This window comes from Budorcas taxicolor, chromosome 2 (genome assembly GCF_023091745.1).
Source record: "Budorcas taxicolor isolate Tak-1 chromosome 2, Takin1.1, whole genome shotgun sequence".
Lineage (NCBI taxonomy): Eukaryota > Metazoa > Chordata > Mammalia > Artiodactyla > Bovidae > Budorcas > Budorcas taxicolor.
The window spans coordinates 20,846,412-20,863,814 of record NC_068911.1 but is presented as its reverse complement, the minus strand read 5'-3'; the positions used below and the strand labels follow the sequence as shown (position 1 = coordinate 20,863,814).

The window sequence follows — 17,403 nt, the reverse complement described above, 5'->3', positions numbered from 1 at the left end:
CTTTTTAGTCCACTTACAAGAAAATCTAAGGGTTTTCTTCAACTTGAATACAAGTTTTCGCTTGCCCCAGAGGGTGGATTTGAGGTGCTAATGGGCAAAGTGCTAATGGGTGAGGTGCTAATGGATGAAGTGCTAATGGGCGAGGTCCTAAAGGGCAAGGCCTGGGAGAATGAACGTAAACCAAGGTTCACCCTTCTTCCGTTTCAGCAGCACTGGGGCAGGGGCAGTGTCTCCCCGTAGACTGTCCCAAGGTCAGTGGCCCTGATGTGATGTGCACTGTCATGAACACAGAATGCAGGAGGCAGTAGGGTATGCTGAGCAAGGGCTCTGGATTCTGTCAACCAGGGCTTTTATTCCACTACACCCTACTAGCTGGGTTAGATCTGGACCAAGTTGCTTTGCCTCTCATTGTAAGACCAAACACTATAGAACTCTTAGAGGAAAACAGGGGCAGGACACTCTTGGCCATAAATCGCAGCAAGATCTTTTTTGACCACCTCCTAGAATAATGAAAATAAGAATAAACAAATGGGACCTACTTAAACTTAAAAGCTTTTGCACAGTAAAGGAAACCATAAACAAAACAAAAAGACCATCCTCAGAGTGTGAGAAAATATTTGCAAACAGAGCAATTGACAAGGAATTAATCTCCAAAACATACAAAGAGCTCATGTAGCTCAATATCACAAAACAAAAACAAATGACACAATCAAAAAATGGGTGGAAAACCTAAAATAAACCTCTCTCTAAAGAAGACACACAGGTAGCCAGCCAACACGTGAAAAGATGCTCAACATCGCTAATAATTAGAGAAATGCAAATCAAAACTACATCATCAAAAAGTCTCTCACCTTTCTTTATAGTCAGGAATGAAGACTATAACGTCATCTATTTAACAGGGTCACAAAAATTAAATAAGCTGATGCACTACCCGCCGCCTGAAACCATACCTGTTGGCTCTTTTCTGTGGCATGGGATGAACAATAGCCAAGGCCAACAGCAGCCAAGGGCCTGACATTGATCCTGGCATAGAGAGAATTGGAAACAATGTAATTTAAATAGAATTTCTTCAACAGGGAGCCTGAGTTTCCTCAAAAGGAAAATCTTAAGGCACTGACTAATTTACTATTAGAGAGTGTTAAATGTAACATTTTTTTAAAAACTACTACAGTAATATCAATAAAAACTTCAAGAAATTGTGGTCTTCTGATTATGCCTGTAACTCATAACTCAAGCAGAGTGTTTTACAATTAAAATCGGTTTTCACTCTACTCATGCTTGCTAGTCCGCAGAGGGGCTGTGGGTATTCATATGAGCCTTTAATCACATAACAATATAAGTGGTGCTGGGGAATCCGTTTGAAAGAAACAGACACTTCTAAGCTAAATTTTAAAACATAAACATATTATTTCTCTTTTTTCAGCTACTTGGATTTGTCCAATGCTGCCTAGGGTTTATATGAGCAGCTCAAAAAGATCTGATGTGGGAATAGAAGCCACATTTAGAGAGGGAGCTTGACCAGAGTCTGGGGGATGACAAAGATTATTATTACTTGGACTTCCTCAAAAAAGGATTATTCTAAAGTCATCACAAGCGGGGTTTTACCAGAGTGCCTAAGTTTTTACTTTTCTTCCCTACTTTGATGTCTGCCCTGCTGGGGATGAAACAGAACTGTGAGTTCTATTTCATAACTTGCAAAACTGACTTTAAATTCTTCCAAGAGATGTACCTCTTTTCCAACAAAATATATATCTCCCCTCTTGAAAGGTAAAAGTCCTCACCATCAGCCACCAAACCAGGTTAAGGAGGGACCGTCCCAAGCACATGAATTTCCTGCTGGAATTTTGGAACCCCTGACCCAGTCACGTGGAGCCAGGGTCCCGTTCCTGCAGGGGTCTCCAGCCCGTACAGTCCACATGCTGCTAGTCCCTGCTGCGACCACACCCCAGGAGGATGGGATTCCCCACACCGATTTGCTTTTTCTTCTTTCTTATATGCGGTTGGGGAGGTTACAGCTTAAACCTATAGCAGAAGGTTTAATCGTCCACAGGTCCTGTTGACTTGAGCACTGGTCCCCAGCCTTTTTGGCTCCAGGGACTGGTTTCATGGAAGACAATTTTCCATGGGCAGCAGGGGTGGGGGGTGGAGGGGATGGAAGATTCAAGCACAATAGGGTTCCAGCTCCTATGAGAGTCTAATGACACTGATCTGACAGGAGGCGGAGTTTAGGCAGTAACATGAGTGATGGGGAGCGGCTGTAAATACGGATGAAGCTTCACCCACTGGCCTGCCGCTCACCTCCTGCTGTGCAGCCTGGTTCTTAACAGACCACAGATGGGAAGCGGTCCAGGGCCTGAAGGTTGGGGATCCCTAGACTAGAGAAACCCCTAACATAGCACTGGACCTGGCCAACCCCTGCTCAGACACCGAAGGTGAAATTACCCTGGAACAAACTTCCCTCCCCACTCCTAGGACCACAGCTTAGCCCCATTTAGATTAGGAAGGAGAAACAGGGAAAGAAGACAGTGAGACCTCTTTAATTGTCCTGAAGCCAGGCAAAAACCTTCTTGTTCATCTAGATAAACCAAATCCAAGGTTGGGAATTCCCTGGCGGTTCATTGGTTAGGACTTGGTGCTTTCACTGTTGAAGCTGGAGTTTGATCCCTGGTGAGGGAACTAAGATCCCATAGGCCATGCATCACAGCCAAAAAAAAAAAAAAAACGAATGAATCGAGGGTAGACTCCACCTGACTTAGGAGAAAGTGGCGGCAGAGCACATCCTGTGTGAGGCTGGCACCTGTAGCCAAGAGTCTTTAGAACCTGCTCTGATTCCACCCGTGGGGCAGAGATGGGATCTGGCCACCGCCTGGTTTCCAGATGGTTCCCACACTACATAGGAAGCAACCACGTTCCCACGTCTCACAGCCACACATTGCAAATACACACAACCAACGCAATTCAGTAGCTTCCAACGTTCAGATCATCTCCTTCGGGCATAATCACACTGTAATCATACTTTGAAATTTTTTTTTAAAAATTGTTTTTAAGGTGCTCTCCTTTAATCAGTTGAACTCATCACACTGAATATTCCAGCAATTCCCATCGAGGACACAATGCAAACGATTGCTTCAGAGATCTGTGCAAGAGTTCCTAACAAGTCCTTGATATCACTGGGGGTAGAACCACTCCTAATATTTGTGGGGCCCAGGGCCAAGGTTCATATGGAAACTCATAGGCCATATGGGTAAATATTTAGATGCTATAAATAAGCTATGCCCACCAAAGACCCGAGAGCTTACTTCCCAGGATACCGCTTGACATGGGCACTAGAGGAACCAGGGGGCCTGCCCTGCCTCCTGCAAGCCTGTGTGGGACCCCAGATGTGCAGGGCAAGACAGGCCTAGGCCAGGACTCCTGGACAGTGACTGACTGGCCTGAAGCCAGGATGGGGACTGATCTAATCACCCTCCCAGGGTCAGGACAGCCAGGAACCCTCCCTTCATGCTTCAGGTCTCCTATCGAGGTTTCTAGTTAGTTTGAAGCCTCTCCCAAAACTTTCCTATCACAACGGGGACAGTTACTGGGATCCTGGTCTGCCCAGACGCCAACACTGAGTGACTTGGGGTGGTCATCCCTAAACAAAAGCTAGAATTTTTTTCATTTTCTTCTTTTCATGAAGAGAATCTCACCCCAGTTCTCCTCCATCAGCCCTCCCAGGCAGATCCCAAATCAGCTACCAAACTTGCAGAAAACTTTTTCCGTGAAAAAGACAAAACAACAGCAACAAGAAAAGCAGAGCCCAGCCCTGTGCATTTGGAGCGTGAGTACCGCCACGCTGTAGCAATAGGAAGGGCTGCAGCTGAATCCCGGAGAGGCAATGGCACCCCACTCCAGTACTCTTGCCTGGAAAATCCCATGGACGGAAGAGCCTGGTAGGCTGCAGTCCATGGGTTAACTGGGAGTTGGACACGACTCAGTGACTTCACTTTCACTTTTCACTTTTCATGCATTGGAGAAGGAAATGGCAACCCACGTCAGTGTTCTTGCCTGGAGAATCCCAGGGACGGGGGAGCCTGGTGGGCTGCCGTCTATGGGGTCGCACACGACTGAAGTGACTTAGCAGCAGCAGCAGCAGCAGCTGAATCTGTAAGAAAACCCACAGGGCCGTGAAGTTCCGAACACTGAGCTTGAACTTCAACACCAAAAATGCACTGACCACCTTTTCCCGCTGCCCTACTGCTCCTGCACACACGCCATGATTGTAAAGATCCTACCGTCTACTCAGCCGCTAAGTACCAGGCCCTCGAGTCATTGTCAACACCTCTTTCTCTCACATCCCACTGCCAGATCTTTAGGATTTACCTTTAAAATACATCCTGAGTCTCTCACCACCCATCTACAACCGAGTCCATGCCACGGTCAGCTCAAGTCTGGGTTCTTACAGCCCTTGCAGCCCCACCAGCCCCACCCTTCAAGGGCCCATACCTGGGTCCATGCTCTCTGCTCTCACTATCTTGAAGTCTTCTTTTTTTATATATGCCTTTGACAGTCACCTTTATTTCATTTTTTCTTCCAGTTTTATTGATATATAACATATAACAGTGCTATATAGATTTGTGTACAGCATCATGGTTTGACTTACATACATCATGAAATGATGACCACAGTATGTTTAGTGAACATCCACCATCTCATATAGACACAAAATTAAAGAAGCAGAAAAAATTTGTTTCCTTGTGATGAGAACTCTCAGGAGTTACTCTATCAGTTTTTATGTATAATGTTCAGCTGTGTTAATTTTATTTACCATGCTGCACATTAAATCCCTAGTAGTTATTTTTCTTATAACCTGGAAGTCTGTACCTTTTGACCACCTTCATTTCATTCCCGCTCCCTCTAGTCCCCACCTCTAGTAACCACAAATCTAGTCTCTTTTTCTGAGTTTGTTTTTGAAGTAGATCTGACCTACAATTGGGGCTTCCCTGGTAGCTCAGCTGGTTAAGAATCTGCCTGCAATGCGGGAGACTCCAGTTAGATCCCTGCTTCAGGAAGATCTGCTGGAGAAGGGAAAGGCTACCCACTCCAGGATTCTGGCCTGGAGAATTCTATGGACTGGGGTCCATGGGGTCACAAAGAGCTGGACATGACTGAGTGATTTTCACTTTCACTTTCTGACCTACAACATGATGTTGGTTCCTGTTACACAACAAAATGATTTTATATTTTCAAAATGATCGCCATGATAAGTCTAGTCACTGTGCCATCTTGAAATTCTTAATAATTTTAGAACAAGAGGCCTTGCATTTTCATCCTGCATAGGGCCCTAGCAATTAGGTAACAGCTCCTACCCATCATCTCTGTTAGAATGTAAGCCCCGTAGGGGTGGGACCTTAGCTCTTTTGTACCTCAATGAATGCAAAATTTATCCAACTGATATTCTGGCCCAAGTAGTCCAGGAAATACTCTAATACTGGTTGGGTAAATACTGGGATCTCCACCTGAAGGCCCCTTCGCCCAAAACCTTAGGGCCTCTCTGTGATCCAGCAACAAGAGTTAACACACTTGTTTCAAAGACTTGCCCTGGGCCTCAGCTAGCATCCCTTTTTTCCCCTTTGAAGGGCCATGCCTGTATCCCTTGGGGAGTTAAACATTTGTCCCAGTGTGCCAGGACCCAGCAGAGCCCCTGGCATTTTGTAGGTGCCCAAGAAGCCTTGGTGAATGATTAACTAAATTCATGTGTTTATCCAGTGGCTAAATAGATATTGCATGGTCATTGCCAGACTCAGTACTAAACGAATGTTTGTGTGTTTTGGGAAAGACAGCTTGTGATCTAATGGGACTCCCAGGATGCCCCACCAGCTACCTACATTGCAGGGCCCAGGGCAAAGTGAAAATCCTGGGTTTCTGGTTCAAAACGCAGGCTGTTTCCCTTCTTCTGCCTTCTCTCTCTCCACCTGTCCTGGTGTCTTTTACTTGCTATGTAATGTCACACTCCCTCAGGCATAAGGACCCTCAAGGGTGCCCAGGGCTTGCACTCAATCCTGATTCTCCCTGTGTCCATGCCCAGGAGCCAAGGGTGGCAGTGGTCACTGGTTGGGGTCGGGGAGGGGCAGCTAGGAACCACCGCAAGGAGAACGGGAGGTAGCAATGTGGTGGGGCGTGGGATGCCACGTGAGTCGAGGTTCAAAGCCCATGGCGCATGCTCCATTGGCCCATCAGACTTATTTGAAAAACACATTCAAAGATAAAGTTATTATGCATTTCAGGATGATGACTACAGACTGTTAACCCCAAACCCAGGGTGTTAGATGTAGACTCTCTCCTCCTGCTCACGTGCTGTCCTCCAACCAGTCACCCCCATGCCTGTGGAGGGGGATCCCAGGGCTGGCTGGGTGCAGGCAGAACCCTCTCTCCTTCTCTCCACAGGGGCTGTGAGGGCCTCCAGCGTCTTCCCCATCCTCAGCGTCACACTGCTCTTCTTCGGCGGGCTCTGCGTGGCAGCCAGCGAGTTCCACCGCAGCAGACACAACGTCATCCTCAGCGCGGGGATCTTTTTTGTCTCTGCAGGTGAGCATCTTCGCCTCCGGCCAGAGAGCATCACAGACACCAAACCCGAGCCAGGGCCAGAAGGACAAAGCCATGCTATTCAGGGTTCCCTCCAGGGAAGGAGCAAGAAAATGTTCGACCTGTGTGTTAAGAATGAGAACCAAAGGCTTTAATAAGAACCAAAGATGCTGACAATCTAGCTGGAGAGTGGACGGAGTGAAGATGAGGAGGAGATGGGGTACTTAGGTCGGCTCAGAGACGGGAGAATGATTAATAAGAGTGTGCCTGTGTATGTCTGCTCAGGGTGGGCAGGGAGCATGTACGGTGTGTGTAAGGTGTGATCCGAGAGATGAGTCCAGTGTGTTTTAAAGGGGTCCAACTTCTGGATACGATCATACACTATTTCTGGCCCCGTGAGACTTGGGTTTACTGGTGAACTATTGGTCACAGCTCTTCAAGCACTCAAATCCTCAGGCTGTCCAGAGCATCTCTGGGAACAACAGAAAACCCAGCAGCCTCAGATGCCCTCAGGGAAGATCTTATCAATAGCAGCCCTGACCGGAAGGTGGCAGAGGGTGGTAAGGAGGATGAGCAGTCTTGAGAAGGGTTCCTGTTTCTGCCTCCTCTCTCCTCCTTTATCTCCATCCCTCCTCCACCCCCTCATCTCCCTCCCTTCTGGGTTTCCACGCCTTCATTGCTTTGCAGTCTCTTCGCACCTCACCCTTCAGTCAGTGCCATCTGAATGAAATGCTTTAGAGGTGAACAGAGGGAAGAGAGCTTGACTCTTTGATGATGACCTCCAAACTTTGACCCATAATGGCAGAATATTTACTGGGGTAGAAACAGAAGGGCAGCTTCCCAGGTGGCGATAGTGCTAAAGAATCCACCCGCCAGTGCGGGAGATGCGAGAGATGTGGGTTTCTATCCCTGGGTGGGGAAGATCCCCTGGAGGAGGAAATGGCACCCCACTCCAGTATTCTAGCTGGGAAATCCCATGGACAGAGGAGCCTGGCGGGCTACAGCCCATGGAGTTGCAAAAGAGACAGACGTGACTTAGCGACGAAACAACCACCACAAAAAAAAGAATAGCTTACCTGCCTGGATTTGAATTTTGGCTAAACTTATGGGGCCCTGGAAATGTTACCAACTCCCTGTGACTTGATTTCCTCAACTGTAAAATGAGGGGAGGGGGAAGTACCAGTATTTATTTCACAGGGTTGTTGGAAGGAGGTTGGATGTAAAAGCACAGTATTATTTTCTAGCAAGGTAAAAGCAACACAATAGTTCTGAAGCTGGAAGCCCAGCCCCCTCTAGGATCTTTCTCAGTTTCCTCCCTACTCTTTTCCCTTCTCGGAAATGGGGAAGGTGGACAGAATCCAGTGCTGAGTGTCTGGGAACCAACTCGAGCCACAGACCGTCTTGTCAGGAGAATAAGATCAGCCTATGATCTTATTAAAGGTGACACTCTGTGTGGACAGACGCTAACAGCTGGCAAACCCAGGGACTTGCATTGCTTTGAGGCACATTCTAGTTGTTGAGGGCCCCTCCAGACCTCCCGGTCTCTGACTGACACAGAGGATGCTGTGTTGTGCTGACATGAGGGTTTCCTAAACAGGAGAAGATCATTATTTTGTCCCCCAAGGGGATTGTGAAGGGAGAGTGTGTCACCAGCAAACGTCTTGTTACAAGGGGTGTTGTGAGAGACAGCAGGTAGAGTAGACACACGGGAACCGGGGAACACAGGGGCAGCAACAAGGCCCTGAGGGGGAGCCAGAAGCTGGGGGTCTAATCCTAGCTATCCCCCCACCACTGACCTCCCTGAGGACCCTAAAAAGCCTGTTTTTCCACCTACAAAATGAAAGTAGGATTCAGCACTCCCTAAGGCTCTTTTTGCTCAGTTATTCTAAGGTTCTGTGATTTCTGGCAAGCAGTCAACAACCCTTTATTGAGTACCTACTATGCGCCAGGAACTGGGCATTATACTCAAGACCGTGGGCTCTGAAGTCAGGCTGCCTGGGGCAAATCGTGGCTCTACCACTTCCTTGTGCAGTAACCTCAGGCAAGTCTCTTAACCAATCAGTGCCTCCGTTTCCCCATCTGAAAAATGGGGTAATCATGGCTCTACCTCTTAAGCCTGCTCAGAGGATTAGATAGTTGGTATATGGAAAATGCCTAGAACTGCATCTAGCTGGCAGTAACTGTGGGATGCATAGTGCGTGCGAAGTCACTACAGTCATGTCCAACTCTGTGACCGCTTGGACTGTAGCCCGCCAGGCTCCTCTGTCCTTGGGATTCTCCAGGCAACAATACTGGAGTGGGTCACCATGTCCTTCTCCAGGAGATCTTCCCAATCCAGGGATAAACCTGCATCTCTTATGCCTCCTGAATTGGCAGGTGGGTTCTTTACCACTAGCACCACCTAGGATGCATAATAGCTGGTATTATATATGTTGTACCATTTAATTCTCGTGTTGATTCAATTCAACAAATATGCACTGTGCTCTTGCTTTGGGTCAGGCTCTGGGCAAGGAGATAAGACCATAGCAGTGACCAAACCTAGCTAGATCTGAGCTCAGGGAACAAGAGACAATCTTGGGTTCAAACCCCACCTGTGCCATTTCCCGGGGCTTCCCAGGTGGTAAAGAACGCACCTGTCCATGGAGGAGATTTAAGAGACACCAGCTCAATCCCTGGGTCAGGAAGATCTCCTGGAGGAGGGCATGGCAACCCATTCCAGTATTTCTGCCTGGAGAATCCCATAGACAGAGGAGCCCGCTGGGTTACAGTCCATCGGGTCGCAAAGAGTCGGACATGACTGAAACAGCTTAGCAGAAGCACACAGGCCATTTCCCAGCTGTGTTGACTTAGGGAAGTTATTTTCTCTGTGTCCCAGTTTCCTCATCTGTAAAAAAAAAAAGGTTTTTTGTTTTTTTAAAGCAGGACTGTTGCAATGATTAATTGAGATCATGCACGTAGACTTTGCACAGTGCCTGGCATATCATCAGTGTCCTAGAAACAAGTGGCAACTCGCTTGGCTTGTCACCTCCTTTAACCTGCGCTGACATCTGAGTATCTCTTTGAGCTTCTTTATTTATTTATTTTTTTCAGCAAGACTTCTTTCCAGGGCTTCTCAAACTTTGCCACCAAAATTTCCCTGCAGGCAAAGGAGAGTGAAAAATGTGACCCTGGGGAGTCAGGGGGCATCACCAGGAGCTGCCTTCCATGAGCTGAAATGTCTTTGAAGTCTGTCTCCCATTTATACTTAAAAATTCATGTGAATTCTGCTCTCTTCTCCTTATTATATCCATGTTCATTTTAATATAAAAGAATGTGTCTTCCCTACTCATCTTCAAGCCAAACTGACACTCCAGAAACAGGAGCCGTTTTTTTTCACCCTGTGGTTTTCTGCAGCTTGACACAGGGCTGGCCGTGTCCACCCCCATATGAAGAAATAGCTCCGTGATTAGAACCCGCTGCCTACCTGCTGAGGGCCTGTGCTGGGTAAAGCCAAGAGGAGACAGGGAGGAAGCAGACCCCGGCCCTGCTTTCTAGGGGAGAGTCCTAGATGGAGTGGCCAGAGAATCACGTTCAAAACATGAATCCCTTTAATGCATGAGCACCAGTCCGTCAGAACGGTAGAACTGGAGTAGAATGGAGTGGCCCTGGCTATGCCAAGCTTTAACCCTTTGTGCAGATGAACCTATCTGCAGGGGAGAAGTGGAGATGCAGAGGTAGGGAGTGGACGTGCGGATCTGAGGTGGGGGGATGAATTGGGAAATTGGGACTGACACATGTGCACTGCCATGCGTAAAACAGACAGCCAGCGGGAACCTCCTGTAGGTTCCTACTAGCTCAGTTTGGTGCTCGGTGGTGACCTAGATGGGTGGTAGGGACAGAGGGTGGAGAGGTCCAAGAGTGAGGGGATCTATGTATGCCTATAGGTGATTCATGTTGTTATACAGCGGAAACGAATACAACATTGTAAAGCAACTATGTTGCTCAGTCGCTCAGTCATGTCCGACTCTTTGCAACCCCATAGACTATAGTCTGCCAGGCTCCTCTGTCCATGGAATTTTCCAGGCAGGAATACTGGAGTGGGTTGCCGCTTCCTACACCAGGGGATCAAACCCACATCTCTTGGGTCTCCTGCATTGGCAGGCAGATTCTTTACCACTAGCGGGAAGTTCCAAAGCAACTATACCCTAATTAAAAAGAACAACAACAACAAAACACTTTAACTCCTTGGTTGTTGGACTCTGGGGAAATCTTGAGGATCCCCAGGAAGAGTATGAGGTGTTCAATGGCGGGGATACTCAGCAGGCCAGTGGAGATGGTTATTTACCAACTAGTACTGGGAACTGTAGGCTTCCCAGGTGGCACTAGTGGTAAAGAAGCAGCCTACCAATTCAGGAGATGTAAGAGACCTGGGTTTGATCCCTAGGTCTGGAAGATCCCCTGGAGGAGGGCACAGCAACCCACTCCAGTATTCTTGCCTGGAGAATCCCATGGACAGAGGAGCCCTGTGGGCTACGGTCCATAGGGTTACAAAGAGTCAGACACGACTGAAGTGACTTGGCACGTATGCACTGGGAACTGTAACAAGGGGCAACTTCCATTTAGAGGCAGCCTGGGTTTGTAGGCTAGGAGACTCCAGCTGATGTACAAGCCTCCCTGAGTCATTACTGGTATAAGGCTCAGATGAGGCCCCTAAAGCAAAGAGACACAAGAAGATATCGTCAGCTTTGGACAGTCATGTGAGAGAAGCAGCCACAGACCCTCAGGTTCGTTCTTTCCTTCTTCCTGCTCCCTAGAGAATCAATTTCTCTCCAAGCGACTGGGCAGCTCTTTCCAAAACTATTCTGTTGGCACCTGGGGACACCAAGTCTGCAGACCTTGCCTACTGGGGACAACAGTTTCACATTCCCCAATTCCTGATGTTTGAACATTAGCTAATTTAAAACATTATTGTATCCCCCGTGCAGATAAAAAGATATAGTTACTGTCCCTTACTCATGGGTCATTCTTTCTCCAGACTTCATTCCAGACCCAGAAATACCCACTGGGCAGCCATATCTGGACTCTCAATAAGCACTTCTAACCCCATTCTTCTTCTGTAAGCCTCCTCTCTCTGCTGCCTCTTATTGAGGCTCAAGATGCCATCAACTTTCCCACCATCCAGGCGAGACCGCTACTATAAGTTATTCTGAACTCTGGTGTCAATAGCCTTTCATTTCCTGGTGAGCCAGGAGCTGTTCAGGACCTGCTCAAACGTCACCTTGTCTTCAGGACGAAGTGGCTTAGTCATCCTCTCTTTTTGCTCCTGAACCATTTTATATGTGTCTCTGGTGGAGCCCTTACTGTATTTTGCTGTATTTACCTGTCAGTTTCTGCTACTAATGGTGACGAACTCAAGGGCAAGGATCTGTATCTTGTTCATTTCACCATCCTCATGGCTTAGTGCTGAAGACTAAGTTTTGATGGAATGAACTGTTTCTAAGGGAAAATACATGCACTTTGATTTCTGCTGCACTTGCTGGAGGAGTAAGGTGTATTCTTTAGCTGAATGCTTCCCACCAGGGATGGATCAGCAGAATTTTTCATTTCCCGAGAGACAGACCCTGCAAGAAGAGTTCAGCAGCTGGATTTCCGGCCATAAATCCATTCTCCTCTCTCCCTGTCATCTCCACATTTTCAAAATAAATAGTTCAAGCCTAAAAGTGACCGTTACCTCTGTGCTTTATAAAGGTTGTATTTTTCTTTCCCCTTCTCTTAGGGTTAAGCAACATCATCGGCATCATAGTTTATATATCAGCCAATGCTGGAGACCCTGGGCAGCGTGACTCCAAAAAGAGCTACTCCTATGGCTGGTCCTTTTACTTCGGAGCCTTCTCTTTCATCATCGCGGAAATTGTGGGGGTCGTCGCTGTGCACATCTATATAGAAAAGCATCAGCAGTTACGTGCCAAATCCCACTCGGAGCTCCTGAAGAAATCGACCTTCGCTCGCCTTCCACCCTACAGGTATAGATTTCGGAGGCGGTCGAGTTCCCGCTCCACGGAACCCAGATCCCGAGACCTGTCCCCCATCAGCAAAGGCTTCCACACCATCCCTTCTACTGACATCTCAATGTTCACCCTGTCCCGGGACCCCTCAAAGATCACCATGGGGACTCTCCTCAACTCCGACCGGGACCACGCTTTTCTACAGTTCCACAACTCCACGCCCAAAGAGTTCAAAGAGTCGTTGCATAATAATCCGGCCAACAGGCGCACCACGCCCGTCTGAACTGACCTCGGCCCTCTGCCCTCCGCCCCAGCACAGCCCGAGGGGAAGTGGACAGAGGAGCCTCTGAGGTTGCATGGCATGGTCCTCGTGATGGTATTACTTTTTACAAAGAATGAAACCAAATGGACTCAGCCCTCTCCCACACTTCGCCCCTCCCTCTCCAGGTCCTAACCGGTCCATCCCTTCCCCCACTTTTCAAGCCAATCCCATGATGTCGTTTCTCTCTGTGTGTATCTGTGACAGATGTTTTCCTCTCTTCCTTCTTTACTGGAAGGACCTCCTCATTCTTCCCTCCTTGGAAGAGGACTTTACTCAAAGTCATGGGTGGTGGCTGGGTGGGGGGTGTTGGGGTCTCCAAATCCCCAGGTGTGTGCACAGGTGTCCCCATTGTCCACTCATGCACATCCTCAGGCCACTTAACCGCCCAGGTGGCCCAGAGGGAGGCATTCACCTTTCCGTGTTAGAATAACATGACCAGAAATCAAAGATGTCAGAGCCCCGAAGCAGCTAATGTAATAAGCACTCATGTATTAAAGGTTTTGCCTTGTTGTAACTCACAGAGCTGGGGTGCTTTGTTTCTTCTGGGTAATTCCTGCACAGATTCACTGCCCTGCCCTCAAGCTGACTCATGTCCACGTTGAAAGCTGAGCTTTGCTCATCCACACTCCAATCACTAGGAAGGCTCCTCCTTCCCCTCTTGAGGACAGCAAGGTGCTCTCACCAATGGCAGAGTCTGTAACCCTCGCCTGAATCCCCAGAAGCTACTGGGGGCAAACATGTGTTCAGAAATCTAGCTCTAGTGGTAGCCAGTAGCTCTAGGAACTGGGGAAAGTCCAATTGACCTTCAAGCCTCAACCTTCTCATTTGTAAAATGGAGCATGGTACAGTATTCTCCTCGACAGAGTTGTGAGGCTTAAATAGGACATCTTGTGTAAAATGATTAGGTTCAGTTCAGTTGCTCAGTCGTGTCCGACTCTTTGTGACCCCATGAATCACAGCACACCAGGCCTCCCTGTCCATCACCAACTCCCGGAGTTCACCCAAACTCATGTCCATCGAGTCAGTAATGCCATCCAGCCATCTCATCCTCTGTCCTCCCCTTCTCCTCCTGCCCCCAATCCTTCCCAGCATCGGGGTCTTTTCCAATGAGTCAACTCTTCGCATGAGGTGGCCAAAGTACTGGAGCTTCAGCTTCAACATCAGTCTTTCCAGTGAACACCCAGAACTGATCTCCTTCAGAATGGACTGGTTGGATCTCCTTGCGGTCCAAGGGACTCTCAAGAGTCTTCTCCAACACCACAATTCAAAAGCATCAATTCTTCAGCACTCAGCTTTCTTCACAGTCCAACTCTCACATCCATACCTGACCACTGGAAAAACCATAGCCTTGACTAGACGGACCTTTTTTGGCAAAGTAATGTCTCTGCTTTTCAATATGCTGTCGAGGTCGGTCATAACTTTCCTTCCGAGGAGTAAGCGTCTTTTAATTTCATGGCTACAATCACCATCTACAGTGATTTTGGAGCCCCAAAAAACAAAGTCTGCCACTGTTTCCTCTGTTTCCCCATCTATTTGCCATGAAGTGATAAGACCAGATGCCATGATCTTTGTTTTCTGAATGTTGAGCTTTAAGCCAACTTTTTCACTCTCCTCCTTCACTTTCATCAAGAGGCTTTTTAGTTCCTCTTCACTTTCTGCCATAAGGGTGGTATCATCCACATATCTGAGGTTATTGATATTTCTCCTGCCAATCTTGATTCCAGCTTGTGCTTCTTCCAGCCCAGCATTTCTCATGATGTACTCTGCATAGAAGTTAAATGAGCAGGGTGACAATATACAGCCTTGACATACTCCTTTCCTATTTGGAACCAATCTGTTGTTTCATGTCCAGTTCTAACTGTTGCTTCCTGACCTGCATACAGGTTTCTCAAGAGGCAGGTTAGGTGGTCTGGTATTCCCATCTCTCTCAGAATCTTCCACAGTTTATTGTGATCCATACAGTCAAAGGCTTTGGCATAGTCAATAAAGCAGAAATAGATGTTTTTCTGGAACTCTCTTGCTTTTTCGATGATCCAGTGGATGTTGGCAATTTGATCTCTGGTTCCTCTACCTTCTCTAAAACCAGCTTGAACATCTGGAAGTTCACAGTTCACGTATTGCTGAAGCCTGGCTTGGAGAATTGTGAGCATTACTTTACTAGCGTGTGAGATGAGTGCAATTGTGCGGTAGTTTAAGCAGTCTTTGCATTGCCTTTGTTTGGGATTGCAATGAAAAGTGACCTTTTCCAGTCCTGTGGCCACTGCTGAGTTTTCCAATTTGCTGGCATATTGAGTGCAGCACTTTCACAGCATCATCTTATGCTTTTTACCTTATGGATGACTTCTGGGTAGACTGACCTTTATCTGAGTTTGGGCTTCCATAGCAAATACTATAGATCAGGGTGCTTAACAGCAGACATTTATTTCCTAAAGTTATGGAGGCTGGGCGGTTCCAGATCAGGGTGACAGTAGATTCTGTTCTTGGTGAGGGCTCTCCTCCTAGCTTGAAGACAGCCACATTCTCACTGTGTCCTCACATGACAGAGCCACTAACTCCATCACAAGGGCCCACCCTCATTAAGGGTTTTCCCGATTTCTCAGTGGTAAAAAAACATCTGCCTGCGATGAAGGAGATGTAGGAGGTGTGAGTTTGATCTTGGATCCGGAAGATCCCCTGGAGAGAACCCACTCCAGTATTTTTGCCTAGACAATCCCACAGACAGAGAAGCCTGATGGGCTGCAATCCATGGGGTGACAAAGGGTTGGGCATGACTGAGCATGCACACTTGAGCTTGAGCTTGATCCCTAATTACCTCCCAAATGCCTCTTCTCCAAATGTCATCATTTTGAAGCTTAGGGCTTCAGTGTGTGGATTTAGATGGTGGGGAGGGATCCCATTCAGTCCACAGCAAGCATGACTGCAGGAAGACTGATGCCAAATGGAAGCTAGTCTCTTTTGGGGGTAACGGTGTACTTTGCACAGTCTCTGAGGGGCTCAGGGGAGTGAAAGTGGGAGGACATTTGAATATTTTGAATATTGATACCAGAAAGCATGAGAGACAGATAGCATCCCTGCCTGCAGTGACTCCTGGGGTGAGTGTGGCACACACCAACTCATCACGCCTCCATCCCACTTCCAGCTCCAGCCACTCAAGGGGGCAGAGTTATGGTCATAGGAGCTCACACTTACCTGACTCTGCTAGGTACCAGGCTGTGTTGTAGAACCTTACACATATGGCATCATTTAATCCTCCCAGAAATATCCCCATTTTACCAAGGAGGAAACTGAGGCCAGAGAGGGTGTGTGATTGTCCAGACTTCATTCCTGCTGCAGGCTCCAAATCCTGGGAAGCCAGTCACGTGCCCACACTCACACCCACGGTGAATTTTATTGTAGAGCGCAGACTAGTAACAATTTGTTTTGTTTGACACTTGAGAGACATTGCTTGCAAATTACACACATACATCAGATTATCTCACTGAATCCTTAAGACAACCCACGTGTAGGAAGAATTATTATCCGCATTTCAGCAGGTAAGGAAATAGAGGATCAAGGAGAGTGTCTTAGGTGCCGATAACAGAGCCAGCATTGAGAGCCAAGACTCTGCTTCCTAATTTGACCAATTTCCTCCCTTTGCCCGCATTTCCCAAACCTCAGTCATTTGAATTCAACCCTTGCAAAAATGTTTCATATCCACGTACCACATTGGCCATTATTTATTTAATGTTTCTCTTTAAATTGACTCACTTTTTACTTTAATAAATATATCTTGAAAGTGAACTTTATAACACTACTGTAAAAAAGAAAACTGGAATTGCTTACCATAAGCAAATGGTAACTAGGAGAATAACTATAGTAAAAAGCAACACAATCCTGCCATATTCTAGCTGCAGCCTATTGTAAGCCAAAGAGCAATGCCTGCTCTTTGTGAAAAAGAACATAATCAAAATGTTAGAAAGATGTTAAGATACTCTAGCAACAAAGAAGATGCTTCCCTTGGCTTAATCAGGAAAAATGGCAAGGGGGAAACCTCCTCACTAACACTGCTCTCTAGTACTGCGGCCATGTGTCAGGTCAAATTATCTCATCCAACACTTCGGGAGGAGTGGCTCCAGGCACTCTTGGAGAGGGAAAGATCTAAGAGATGGAGCAGATAGGTGATGGATACTGTGAAGGGAAGATGCAGTAACCTCCCTGAGAACTAGGAGCTTGTCAAAAACAGGCCATCTGGGGAGCTGATCAGGGATGGAGAGAAAAGACCCAGCGGCTTAACTAACTGGACGTCTGCTCAGGAGACCCAGTACGAAGCCCTCTGCCAAGAGTGCTGGAGGAGAGAAGCAGGCACCTGACCCCTGGAAGGACCCCCTTGCTCCCTGCAAGGTTTCGGTGTGTGAGACTTCAGAGTGCCTTTGCGTGAAGACTGCTCAGATGCACCCGGCTGGCTGGCATCAAGTACATATTCATATCAACACTTCCAGTTCACAGCCAGGACCCCGGGCAATCCTGGTCATCCAAAGTCCTGTGAAGAGCATT

General features: G+C 47.5%; 1 protein-coding gene across 1 annotated transcript in view; it reads left to right on the top strand.

Annotated features, from left to right (window-relative positions):
* Window positions 1–12,831, top strand: part of CACNG3 (calcium voltage-gated channel auxiliary subunit gamma 3) — a 97,082-nt gene extending 84,251 nt beyond the window's left edge. The window contains exons 3-4 of the mRNA XM_052635913.1: window positions 6,427–6,567; window positions 12,320–12,831. Coding sequence (XP_052491873.1) covers window positions 6,427–6,567; window positions 12,320–12,831 — 653 coding nt within the window. The remainder of the gene's footprint in view (window positions 1–6,426; window positions 6,568–12,319) is intronic.
* The last annotated feature ends 4,572 nt before the right edge of the window (window positions 12,832–17,403 follow it).